The sequence below is a fragment of the Empidonax traillii genome, unplaced genomic scaffold (genome assembly GCF_003031625.1).
Source record: "Empidonax traillii isolate 1590-97213 ecotype Southwest subspecies unplaced genomic scaffold, ASM303162v1 scaffold29:size1973556, whole genome shotgun sequence".
Lineage (NCBI taxonomy): Eukaryota > Metazoa > Chordata > Aves > Passeriformes > Tyrannidae > Empidonax > Empidonax traillii.
This window is the reverse complement of record NW_020955222.1, coordinates 825002-837942: the sequence shown is the minus strand read 5'-3', so window position 1 is coordinate 837942 and position 12941 is coordinate 825002. Positions and strand designations below refer to the sequence as shown.

At 41.4% G+C, this 12941-nt stretch overlaps 2 protein-coding genes across 5 annotated transcripts; both read right to left on the bottom strand.

Moving 5' to 3' along the window:
- Positions 1 to 1418: 1418 nt before the first annotated feature.
- LOC114072533 (molybdopterin synthase catalytic subunit) lies at positions 1419 to 6346 on the bottom strand. 3 transcript variants are annotated; one of them, XM_027910423.1, is made up of 5 exons: positions 6243 to 6346; positions 5018 to 5144; positions 3989 to 4142; positions 2538 to 2661; positions 1419 to 1524 (listed from the first exon to the last, which is right to left on the bottom strand). In XM_027910423.1, exons 2-5 carry the CDS (start codon positions 5136 to 5138, stop codon positions 1456 to 1458), a joined length of 468 nt encoding a protein of 155 aa, XP_027766224.1. In that variant the 5' UTR covers positions 5139 to 5144; positions 6243 to 6346; the 3' UTR covers positions 1419 to 1455. The 3 variants fall into 3 exon arrangements, with proteins under 3 accessions (XP_027766224.1, XP_027766228.1, XP_027766235.1); XM_027910427.1 differs by lacking the exon at positions 6243 to 6346 and adding an exon at positions 5975 to 6089; XM_027910434.1 differs by lacking the exon at positions 6243 to 6346 and adding an exon at positions 5975 to 6053 and having other exon boundaries at positions 5018 to 5153.
- On the bottom strand, positions 5031 to 9491 carry LOC114072561 (molybdopterin synthase sulfur carrier subunit-like). Of its 2 annotated transcripts, none has more exons than XM_027910444.1 (4): positions 9387 to 9491; positions 8945 to 9066; positions 6243 to 6389; positions 5031 to 5144 (listed from the first exon to the last, which is right to left on the bottom strand). In XM_027910444.1, the coding sequence occupies exons 1-3, from the start codon at positions 9396 to 9398 to the stop codon at positions 6263 to 6265; spliced, it is 261 nt and encodes an 86-aa protein (XP_027766245.1). In that variant the 5' UTR covers positions 9399 to 9491; the 3' UTR covers positions 5031 to 5144; positions 6243 to 6262. The 2 variants fall into 2 exon arrangements, with proteins under 2 accessions (XP_027766245.1, XP_027766251.1); XM_027910450.1 differs by lacking the exon at positions 5031 to 5144 and adding an exon at positions 6027 to 6142.
- Between the last annotated feature and the right edge of the window lie 3450 nt (positions 9492 to 12941).

Genomic DNA, 12941 nt, shown 5'->3' with positions numbered 1-12941 from the left:
ACTCCTTTGACCTGCTGACCACACTGCTTTGGATGCAGCCCAGGAGACAGCTTTCTAGGATGCAAGTGCACAGTGCCGGGTCATACTGAGCTTTTTGCTTTGAAACACCTCCAAGTCTTTCTCCCCAGGGTTGATCCTGATGCATTCTCTACCCAGCCTATACTTGTGCTTGGGATCGCCCTGACTCAGGAGCATGACCTTGCACCTGGCAAATTTATAACTCTATATGATACACGAGCAAACTGAGCAAATAATTTTACTTTACATTATTTCCCTTCCCTTGTATCTCTCTTGTTTACACTGATAATGATGACTATATAAAAATGCTTCTCAGCATTAGTAAAAAAGGCCATACACAACTGGATCTTGATTTGCATCTAAATACTATATGGCACAGTACAGTAACATAAATAAAATTACCTTACTCAGATAGGCAGACCATTGTTTCCAGTGGAAGCAGAGGCATATTATGTCAGTTGGTTTAAACAGGTTTCAAAACCGTAATAAGAGAAAAACTGAATTAAAATTAAATCATAATATAAATGCATACATGGATTGCAGTAATTTCAATAGACTAATTTTTCTGTGAAAAACCACTCAATGACTTCTAATCCTAACACTTATAAAGTCCAATTACTAAAATTAATTATACTACAGTTATCTATTTGTAATAATAGTTGTTTTTTTTTTTCTTGCAGCCATACAATTACACAGCCAAGAATCGCCTTCAAAATTAATTATGTCCAGATATCATTAAGTAGTTACAGGTTGGCATGTTATTGTTAATGAAAGTTTGTTGCTGGTAGAGTATTAGACCTAACTTTGAATCAAGGTCTGTCCATAGTTTTTTTAATGCAACAGACTTGTAGTATCAGCTGCACAGTAAAAATGTTTCTGCGAGACAGAGCTACTGGAACACAACCACAATTAAAAAGTTAATAACTCTGGGGCATAGTTTGTATTTTCTTCATCTGTACCAAAATATTTCATCTACTTCAAGTAGCTTTCATGTTACAAGAATGTCAAAATAGAATAAAGCTTGCAAACTGATTCTACAGTCATATAAAATTAAACCTGTCAGGACATTTTTAAGATTAAAAAAAATGCAGTTGTCCTGCAGTGACCTCCAATGCAGACAGAGGACACAGACTACCAACGTAAAAACAGTAGAGTAGTATATATGTCAGAGCAGTCTAAATACCTTGCTACCAGGAATTTCAGGGAAGATTGTTTTAAAAACTGCCTCTATGTTAAAATGCACAAAAAGGTGATTTCAAAGGATAGTCAAGAACACTTTAAAACCCTAATTAATACTCATCCATATCACTCAGTCCAAATGAAATTACTCAAACATCTATTATAACTGTTTAAAAACACATAGATTCTCTGTAAAAACAATTCAAAGGTAAATATGCTCATTTGGAAGAGTAAGACTTTATTTTTAAAAGAGTACAGTTATTTTTCTGAATTTGCCCAAAAGCATTCCTTGTTTTCTTTCCAAGAATATTCGTCCTCATAAATCTCCTGCAAATATAAACAAAGAATGGGCAATATTGTGAGAATCTGCTACATACAGCCACAAGCCATGCCAAATAACTCAACAGCCATCCCGCTATTATTTACTGATCACAACAGGACTACACAGCACTTGGCTGGCACGCAGAAAAGAGGGCAGCACCCTTAGAATATACTAACTTAGCTGAACCTCAGGCTGATACCCATTAAATTTAAAAGGGCCCATCTACACTGAAGTCAATTCAACAAAGAAATCTAGAAGATGTGATGTAAAACTGCAGAGTACACAGCACTCGTGGTAGCTACTGTACCATCATTTTAAGAAAAGTATTTACGTGGAACACAGAATGTCAATATCAAAAAAAAAACCTCAGGGCTCTGAGACCCTGATTACTTGTCTCCTGAAAGAGGTGTCAGAAAAGTGACAGACAACATAAAATCAAGATAACATCACTGTTGACCACATGGCAAGATCTGCCTGGGAGAGAAGGCAGAGGTAATGCTCATTACATGCAACACTGTGGTTATACAATGAGGCTCTTTCTAGACTCGGACTAATTTCTCCACACAGTGTTGTGTGCCCATACCAACTCTGGGACCTCTGTTCATCCCTTCACTGTGTGCTACTGCTTAATGCTTTGCGCTTTCTCAAGGCCACAGCAATGAGGGAAAAAGAGAAAGACAAGAAATGCTCCTTTTACTTAAGAACTGCATAGCTGATTCAAAGTTCTTCCACAAGCCTGTGAAAAACTGAGTTTTGCAACTCAAAAGAGGAGAACGCAGGCCTCCTTCACTTTGACCCCAGGCTGGCTTCAAAAGGAAAAGGAGCTGGAAGGGAGAGGTACAGGAGAGCCTTTCCAGTGTTCTACATGCCACATATGGGCCTGGCTGCATTAGAGGAAACTCACTGCTGCCAGACACTGACAAGCCATCAAGAGCAACTGCCGCCTGTAGTGCTTCTTAGATAGCTCAGATGTCTAAGACCAGCAGAGGTCTAAATTCAATTTTGACCCCAAACATACCTTTTTCCATATTGGTACAGACGCTTTTAAGGTATTGATGCAGTACTCTACAGCTTCAAGGGATTCTGCTCTATGTGGAGAGGAGACAGCAATAATTACACTTGCTTCAGTTATTGGAACCACACTAGGGAGAAGGAAGAACAGCAGCTTTAGCTAACACTTAACATCAAGAGCACCCAAAAGTTGTGGCCATGTCATGTCAGTGTTCTGGCCACATGCTCTCCTGACTCATTCATACTGAGCAAGTGTCAAACCACGTCCAGAAGATTATACACTTTTTAAAAGAAAGAAAACCACAACCAAAATCAGTACCAGATGTTAAAATTCCACACTTTAGAACAAATAAACCCACCAGACATAAGCTTTTTTCTTCCATTCTTTCTTTTTTTAAATTGAGCCTATGGAGTTAAGAGGGGAAAATTGTTAACTTGCAACAATACATAGGAAACTCACTGAAAGCTGGCTAAATAATTAACAAGTTAGAACAGTTAGTTCTTATCTGGAAACCTAAGAAATCATCTCAGTTTGCACAAGAATTTGTGAAAGAAGAAATTAAGTGTCTCACACTGTGCAGATTTTGCAATGAAAATTTTTGGTGAACTCTGATTTTAAATTCTGAAGTTTACTATTCAATGTGTCGTTTTCCAAACTTAACAGAAGAAGCACAAGGTTTTGTTTTGCTCCTCACAATGGTAGTATTCCCAAAAGCTGCCTCCCAGTTCTCCCTCTATAGCAAGACTCCTCCAGCAAACAGTTCACAGGTAGAAATCTCAGCTTAAATGCTTTGAGCTGCCCTCAAGAGAGCCACTCTCTCTGTTGGCTAGAGAGGAAATCTAAGGAAACTACCCTTCAGACCTTCTATCTTACCCTTTGTGATCACCTCTGAAGCTCCTTCAGACTCTGCAAATCCTACTGATTTCAATGAGAAACCTGATGAACGGGGAAGGCTCAAGAGTATGTCAGATCCTAGTATTCCATGTTTTGAACCTAAGGAGAAAAGCTTATCCAAGACTCAAAACCAGGAGGTTCTCCTGCAAGCCTGTCTGGCAGTTACTGTGCCTCTTCAATCCCCATAGCCTAAGCCTGCAGATTTTTTTAAGGCATAAATTGACTTAAATCTGACAACAAGGATATTCTGAAGCACCTCCATAGAAGAGAGAATAAAAAGAAAGTGCTGACAACGTCATATCTTTTAGAAATGAAGACAAAACAAACCAAAAGCCTCCTGTTCTCCAGAGTGAAATTACAATCCCTTCTCCCCACTTTCAAAACATGAAACCAGCATCAAGGATCCTACAAGGCTCAATGGAGACTGCAGCAAACGCTACCAATAAACACTGCATTACAGTTTCCAAATACTCCCATAGGTCCTGCAACTATGTAAGCACTGCCATGCACCAGACAAGGATTAATATTCCACTTACAGAAGGATGGGGTCTGGACATACATACCCAAGTCTATGGTGCACTGCAATATGCTTGACTGAAGGCCATTTCTGTCTTACATCTCTGCAGATTTTCTTTATTTCAGTCTCTGCCATTGAAGTATATGCTTCATATTCTAAGTGAATCACTTTTTTCCCTTCAAAATTGTTTCTTGTGGTACCTAGATAAAAATGATTTATCAACCAAAAGCACTGAGTAAATAAATATATATTGTATCTTTATAATATATACTAGGTATTTATTACATAAAATATATAATGTATTAATACTGAGTAAAACCTAGGATCTCTTGATATGGTCAAGGTCAGCACTGTGCAAATATAAACAATCTCTCCTAAATATGGCTGCATAAAGAGATTATTTGAACAAGATAAATCTTTACTATATAAGGAATAATTTAGTTTACACACTATACAAGCCCAGAGTCCATAATGCTCAAGGCTGGAACGTCTTCTGTGGTAACTGCTAAGGTGCTGTTACTATTGCACTTGCCCATGCAATTTTTAAATGCTCAGTATTTAGAAGCCCAGTAGCACTCAGGTTTAAGCACAAAGGTGTTTCAGATGTGTGCCATGCACATTAAGCACAGGAGAGAGTATCACCTTACCTTCACCAGCTCATGGATAAAACAGTACTTCTCTTTCAACTAAGACCTGAGTTGCAGAACCTCGCATATAGGTGTGGGCATGTGATTTGCACAGCCACAATATTCTATGCTTGTTCACACCTTGAACAAGCTGTGTCCAAGAGGATAGAGAGAATACCTCCCAAGCGGTTCTGTACTCAAGCTGTTGCTCCATTCAGTCCTATGATAGCCATACCAACATGAAAGCTTCTCACCACAATCCCAGTGCAGCTGTTTAATAGCTGCCATAGTCTTGCTCTAATAATTCAGAACATATTTTCTAAACATCCTGGGTTCAGACCAGGAACTGATTTATTTGAGAAGCCCAAGTCTAGGATGTGGACAAACTACATTCCATTTATTAGACCATTAACACACCCATAGATCCAGCTCATAAATATTAAACTTACCAATGAACAGAGACACTGCCCCACAGTATGGTGAAACGACCAGTTCTGACACTTCATCTACAGAGAGCTTTGCAGACTTGAGCTTGATAAAATCTTTTGGCACATCTTCACTTTCATCCATATCTCACTAGAAAAGTTGAAACCAAACAGATTCTGTTGTTGTTTCTGAAGATACTAGCATCAGCCAACTGCTTTTTATCTAATTTATGCAAAAAACATGCACCATCTATTCCCCTGAGAGACCAGTTTACACATCAAATTCACTTCTCATCAGTTTCACAGAGAGAATATTAACTGCAAATATCGAGCAGTGAGCTGGTTTTTAATGTATATGTGTTCTTTTCTGACAGCAAAGTCTTTCTGTCCCAAAATCTGGGACAAAACTATAATTAGTCTGAGGCCATGGTTTAATAATACAATCAACCAGCATGGACCACTGTGTAATGCTGATAAATCTGCAGTCATATTGTCAGCCCCTCCTACTTTTCTTATTCTGAAATCAAACAGTTTAAAACAGATTTCTGATAAACACGGATTAGATTTCCAATCCTAAAGTTGAATATGCTCTCCAGGACATTCAGGACCACACAGTATCTATCTGTTTCAGTCACAATGGAGACGCTTTTAACTTTTCTGAGTAGAAACCAATCATCAGATCACCTAAGAATGAGAAGAATGAGAAGTATTTTGACCAACAGCAATGGAACAAGCTGCAGTAAATATGAATGACATTTGAAACCAGGCAAAGAAATTAAGCTATTCTAAGCACACCTGTTCCTTTAACAGCAAAAAAATAAACAAGCAAAAATTTTAAGCAGCAGTCAATTATTTTTCTGTTTTATCTTTTCTGTTAAAAAAGTGGCAGAAGATTGTTCATTATTATCTTATCTAGGCAAGCCAGAAACAAGCAGCAAGGAATACCAAGACCTAAAACCCAAATTCAAAACAATCCCTGACCTCTCTGGGAATTGTCTTCCATTTACTGAATACGTGTTAATCATTTACTGGTGCACTGGCTTATAGTTTCTGGTCAGCACAACTGTACTTTCTAGATGGAAACACACATTAGGCTCTCTCAAAATAGTACTGGGGTGGAGGAAGAGAATGGCAATCACATGTCTGGACCTAAACAAAAAAAAAATTATTGGAACATGATACAGAATTCAGGAGATTATTTTAGCACAGGATTATGCTCTGTAGCATAGAAACTAAGCAAGATACCTACTCAACAGAATCTGGGCAGGTTCAGCCTCCACTAATTGGTGGGATGATAGCAACCTCGTCTCCAGGCTGCAGGACCAGGAGCTGATCTCCAAGAAGCACGTACTCCTGCCGAACAGCAAAAACGACTTGATCCCGGATGACAGCAAGCCTGAGGGGGATTGGCAGGAGCACAAATAGGTTTCTAAATAAGAGTGTTTGCATTTATCCATGAGATTTCATTAAACAACAAACTGGTGCACAGTCTAGGGCAATTGAGGTAAAAACCACTGAGACTTACACAACTTTGCTTCCAAGACACTGTCAAAAATACAACAAACACCCACCTCCTATTCTTCGGTTTTCTTGTAGAGGCTAAGGAGAAACAAACGCAGTATAATTTTCAAAAGTCAGGAATTGGATTTGTCAGAGGCCTGTATCAGAATGAACCAATGTATATCAAACCCACTGCAGCAGCTTGTAATAAAGTAACTCAAGAGGTAGCAACCATCCAGTCTGGGATTAGAAGTAAATACTGCCCTGTTACAGTCTGGAAGGACTTGAGTAATTTTCTTACACACCAAGAAGCATTCGGGGATGTTCATGAGATCTCATGAAGACTCAGTGGTCAAAGAGCTGCTCTTGTTGTGTGTGCTAGGGTTCATGAGGCTTTGGGTCTTTTGCACTTACAGGTCTGAAATCTGCTATTGGTAAGGAGTGGCCACAGAAATAAGAGGGCAGATGTGAAGTGTCTTTTAGCAGACCTTCTAAATATTTTTTTTATTTCACATCTTTGAGATGTTGATGTGAGAGTACACAGCTCTGGATATCATGAGGCAGGGAGTTCACTTTCATGACTTTAATGACTGCAATTACACAGCAAGCATGAAGGCAATGGCAGTAAGAATGGAAACCAGGAAAAAGAATGCCAACATTTTATGTTATATGGTGTGAGTCCAAGTAAAAATCATTTTATTTCCTACCAGCCAGATAGACCAAAGTAGGCAAGGCACAGACTAAGCAAAACACAGTAGCTCTGACTCATAGGCAAACTGAAGGAAGTGACTGCATGAAAGTAAAGCAAGTCACTGAAGAAGTGGGCATACCCATGAAACTGAAGTGCCCATTAGAAGGATGGGCTCTAATTAATGTCACTTGTAAGCAAATTCATTGGGGAAATTGGGTGGAACAGAAGAGCACTGTCAAGTATGCTAAAGCTGCAGTTTGAATATCCATTAGCAATGTGAATAGAAGTCTGTGGTCAGTGCCCTAAAATTATACTGAGTTTTTCCATAAAAGCAAGGAACAGAAGCGTTTTTCAAGAAAGCCACTGTGAAGTAACTGCAAATGCAAGATGTACTGCCCCAAGTCATGATTCATAAAAGGACAAAGTTGACAAAATATGACAAACCAACCAACGGTGCTGCTGATACCTATGACACAGAGGAACAGGCTGCAAAGTAAAATAAACACATGCCTTACTGCCTCCTCCACTAAAACACATTTAGTCTCAGTTTTCTGAGAGGAGAAGGCTCTATGTTAGAGCCTAGCATTTTGTTAGAGCTTCTCACCTGGAAACAGATACCATTGTTAAATAGTTCATTATTCTCACAGCCTTTTAGAGTAATCAACTAAAGAAGGGTTGTGCCTTGACACCTAATTCCAGGGTTACAGAAATTCCACTGCATTCAGCACTAAATCCTGAGGACCTCAACCTGTTAAACCTTACTTTTTTTTTACCCCTTTCAGTTTACATTTCCAAAATGGTGTTGCAACTTAGTCTATCAGACTCATTCTTGTCAGAACTAAGCACCTTTCCTCAGCCCTAACACAAGGTGACATTCCTGCTGACACCCCCAAGGAGCACCAGTGTTGCAGAAGCCCTTACAGCACAAACATAAAACTCTCTCAGGACCAGATTCCCTGTGAAATGCAACCTACAGTGGTATCTTTCAAAACAGAGGAGGTTGAAAGTGTCTGAATCTACTTTCTGTGTCAGGCAGGGTTGAGTGGCTTAGAAGCCTGTGCAGGCTTCTGTTTCCTTCCTGATCTGTCTTCCAGAGTGTGCCATAAGATCAGACCAATGGCTAACTGTACAGCTAAAGATAATTACAGAATCAGTTGAGTTGGAAAAGACCTCTGAGATCAAGTCCAACCTTTGACCGAACACCACCATGTCAATTACACCACGGAACTGAGCACCATGTCCACTCTTCCCTTAAACACCTTCAGGGATGGTGACTCCACCACCTATCCTACTTCAGTATCTAATCACCCCTTTTGTGAATAATTTCTTCCTAATGCTGAACCTAAGAGACTGAAAACACCTGCACACTACCATTTATTTCTTATTTATTGTCCTGGTTGTGCTTTATCCTTGAGACATCTCACCTTCTCCACAGGTTAATAAACATAGTTCAGTTTTCAGGTTGCCGCAACACAGCTCTCCTGGACAATGGGCCACATATACCACTCAGACTCAGCTTCTGGGTACATCTGTTATTGAGACCTGGGCTTTCTTTGTGTATACATAAAGCTACAGCCTTTCTGACTGTGCAAAACACAAAAAGCTTGGTGCAGGTCACTAGTTTTGCACTGTCAAAGTACTGCTACACATTTTAACTAGACTCTAAATGCCGAATTTGTATTTACCAAAAAAAAAGGAAAAAACATGGGGAAAAATCCAACCACGGGTTCTGTGCACCTCATTGGTAACTTGCTGGGTACCTGGGGTGGGCCTTGACGATCTCCTCCCAGAGCTGCAGAGAGGTGATCTGCTGTGGCACCGAGAGGATCTCGCTGCGCAGCCCCGCCAGCTCCGCGCTCCGGGCGAAATACAGCACCGAGACCTACTCGGGGAACAGAGAGCGCTCAGAGCGCGGGGCCGCCCCCACAAAAGCCACCAACACGCGGCCGGAACCAGAGCCCCGGGAAAAGCTTTCCCAGGCTCTTCTCGGTGCCGACCTCCTGTCCCGGCCGTCCGGAGAGTAGGGACAGACGGGGGTGCGGGAAGGCGGAGGGGGCGGTGAGTGACCGCAGACCCGCGCCCCGCTCCCCCGCCCAGGCCTCACCCGTCCGGCGCCGCTGCCGAGGGGCCGCGGGAGCCCCGCCATCCTTCCCGGCTTCGGCCGGGCCGCCGCTCCCCGGGGCTCCAGCAGGCTGCACCTACCTGGCAGCGCATGGAGCCGCCGTCCCGGGCCCAGCAGCCCTGCGCAGCGAGCCCCCGGCGGCGCCTGCGCTAGGCCCGGCCCGCCCCCTGCGGCCTGCCCGGGAGCGCCGAGGCCCAGCTGCGCTGAGCGCGGCCCGGCTCCTCTCAGCTCGGCCCTGGGGCCGGGCCCTGCCCCGCGCGGGAGGCTGCCGGAGGTGGGAGACGGTGGGTAGCGGGAAGTCTCGGCTCTGCCCCCAGACTCAGCTTGCTGTTTTGGGGACGGGACTTTACGAGCCGGATTTTCGGATGGACTCGGAACCTCTGCGCGCATCGGGGTTCCGACTGATTGCAAACATTGCGCGTCCACGGCCTTGCCCGTGTTAAACACCCACTAAACGCACATGGCACGTGTATATCGCGTGTGAAAGGCACGGATCCGTCATAGTGCTGGTACGGGATTTCAGGGTTAAGGCCTGTTCCAGCGAGGCGATTCCCTGGGCGTCCCGGGGGACAACTGCGCCTCTGTTGACAGCGTGATGCTGATAACACCAAGGTCACGGGTTCCATCCCCGCAGAGGCCATTAGCTGAAGAGTAGGACTCCAGGATCCTTGTGGGTCCCTTTCATCTCCGAATATTCGGTGATTCTGTGGAAGGACAGAATGTTGGCTCTCATCAGGGAGGGACAGTGGCATGCTGCCGAGAGACACAAAGAAGTTGTTTTACGGGGCACAGCTGTGTCCCGAATCACTCCAGTTGGTGGCCAGGGTTGTTTCTCTAGTGTTTGTCTGGTGACACCTCTAACCTCACAACGCTAATGGAGGTGCTCATCCAGTCAGAGGGAATTCTGAAGTCATTATCAGTGACACAGCATTTGTGGTTGGTAAATGTTATTTGGGCAGGTAGTCATGGAATCATTGAATAGTTAAGTTTTGAAAAGGCCTCTGAGATTACATAAGAGGCCAACAGTTAACTCATCACCACTGTGTTCACCTCTGGTCCATATCCCTGGATGCCACATTCACACATTTTTTGAACCCTTGCAGGGTTCTATCACTTCACCGAGCAGACTGTTCCAATGCCTAACCACTCTTCAGTGAAGAAATTTTTCTTTATATCTAATCTAAACCTCCCCTGGCACAACTTGGGGCCATTTCCTCTTGTCCTGTCACTTGCTACTTGGGAGAACAGACTAATCCCCACCTAGCTACAACCTCCTTTCAGGCAGTTGTAGAGAGCAATAAGATCACCCCTGAGCCTCCTTTTCACCAGGTGAAATACCCCCAGCTCCCTCAGCTGCTCTCGATATGACTTGTGCTCCTGTCCCTTCACCCCCTTCATTGTCCTTCTCTGTACATGAGCATCCATCCTTGCTGGATGCAACAATGCCAAAAAAAAAAAAAAAATCCTCATATAACTACAAAAGGTGGCTGAGAAAGGAAGCAGATCTTTCTGTGTAGTAATTCTTGCCTCTGAGTTTACTAACACAGTGCAAGTTAAAGTGATAAGGTTTTCCAAAAAATGTGCGGTAGAAATACAATTGTTTCTGCGGAGCATGTGTATTGCACAAGTTCATACATTGTGTCTTAATCCTCTTCTGTGTGAAACAAGTTACTTTTTAAAACTGTATTCTTTTATGAATGATTAACTACTGTTACAAATTGAACTCTCCTGAAGACAGCTTCTGTCAAGTGAATAAAATAATTGCTTTCTTTTTTCTCTGGGCTGTGTAATTTTGAATCTATACATCTTAAATGAAATAGATCACTCTGACATGGTATGTATGACCCAACCAGTAGCTAGCAAGTGGCTGGCACATTTTTCCCATGCAAAAGATATACCACAGGTGTCCTTAGAGTGAAGTGGGGGAGTACTGGGCTCAGCTGCAGAAAATTAACCTGTCAGCCCAGAAAACAGTGAGCTTTGAAGTATTTATCTGTACATTTAGGGTTGAGTTTAGAGTTAGGACAACTATGGAATAAGGAGATAAGAGTGAATTTCTGAATTTTCTCTCTTTGAGCTCCACCAAATGTCTCAACTAAGCCCATTCTTGAGTATTTTTCAAAAGGTGGATAAGACTTCAACCGTGTGTTGTATGACTTAGTTAAAGGCAGAATTTGTGCCTAGAAAGTACAGCAATAGAGTAGGGTTTGTGACTCTTATAATCTATTAACTATGTTTAAAAACAAGAAGTATTTAAAAGTTCTTTATAAAAGGAATTAAGCTGAGGTGTAACAAAAAATTTCTAAAACAAAGTTCTCCCTAAATACCTCTGTGCTGGAGGTCTTACCGTCCAGGAACATCAGCTCAGCAAGAGGTGGGCCAACTACACTTCTTGATTTGCATGAAATATTATTATTATTATTATTATTATTATTATTATTATTATTATTATTATTATTATTATTATTATTGTTATTGTTATTATTATTATTATTAAGTCTATTATTTTGAATTAAATCTTGTCCTAAACAATGGTACCTTTGCTGTAGCTGTAAGGTGTGTATGTATCCTTCCACACCAGTATGTTTATTAGCCTCTCAAAATGTATTTCTCTTGGATGTCTTAAATTTCCAAAGCTGTGGTGAAGTTGTCCAGAACAGTGTCCTGCTCCACTTCCCAACTTTTCCTTGTTATAATAATGTTTAATACTGAAAAAGTGCAAATCTTACTGTATGTGTGGAATTCCCTTACACTACCTAAACTGCCAGTTGCTTAAGAAAATTCAGTTCAAGTAATACTGAGAATGGTAAGGAGCCGTTATTCCTATTAATTTCTTTCTTAGTTACTTTCTTACTTTGAACTTTGAGACGTAGTTGTAGTATACCCAGACACTGAGCTTATAGTCTAAGGCACTGATTCTTCCTGTGATGTTGAATGGAGAGAACCACAGCAAACTCAGCAAAACTGAAGGGGGTACAGTAGTCTGCTAGTCCTAAGATACTTTTGTAATAACTTAGTACAAGAATTGGTATAAAATATGACTGGATGTGCTGGAAAAACCAAAGAGGAGTGAACTGAAGGCATGTTGTTAATCTTTAATTCTTTTTGCCAATGATTTACCTAATGTCACTTCAGGAAAAAAATATCTCTCCAGGACTGCACAAGATTGTGATTGTCTAATTTCTAGCAGATTTTCTGTTTCCTTTTGTTTTCATTTTAGACCTTTTCTCAGGACTGTTTGGTATAAATCATGAGTTACTGCTCTGAAGTTCAGATTTATACTTGGGAAACATTCAGAGAATGTATTTTGCTCCAGTTTTGCTGATGTAAAGAATTTAGGTCATGTTGATGCTAGACCCGAGCGCTTCTTTTTATACACATGAGATGTAGATGTTGATACATAACACTGGGTTTAGAAAAATGGAGACAATTTCTTTATTTCAAGCTTCCTGCAATACCCAGGAAAAATAAAAATTATCATTCATGACCTGAAATAAGCCTTCATTACCTGTTGCACCCTTCATTTATATTGGGCAACCAGCCAAGTCTGAAGTCAGTTTAGAAGGAACCTCCTGCTACTGACCTTACTTGGAAAACAAACAAAAAAACCAAACAAACAAATGCACACCACAAAA

Bases quoted from the DNA above. Each gene is read 5' to 3' on its own strand.
- LOC114072533 (XM_027910423.1), bottom strand. From the start codon at position 5,138: ATGGATGAAAGTGAAGATGTGCCAAAAGATTTTATCAAGCTCAAGTCT. The intron at 2,662-3,988 runs GTATGTATGTCC...CCTTCTCCCTAG, and splicing joins GCAGTGCACCATAGACTTGG to TGTGGTTCCAATAACTGAAG. The intron at 1,525-2,537 runs GTATGTTTGGGG...TTATATTTGCAG, and splicing joins CTGTACCAATATGGAAAAAG to GAGATTTATGAGGACGAATA.
- LOC114072561 (XM_027910444.1), bottom strand. The intron at 6,390-8,944 runs GTACCCAGCAAG...AATCCCCCTCAG, and splicing joins ATCGTCAAGGCCCACCCCAG to GCTTGCTGTCATCCGGGATC.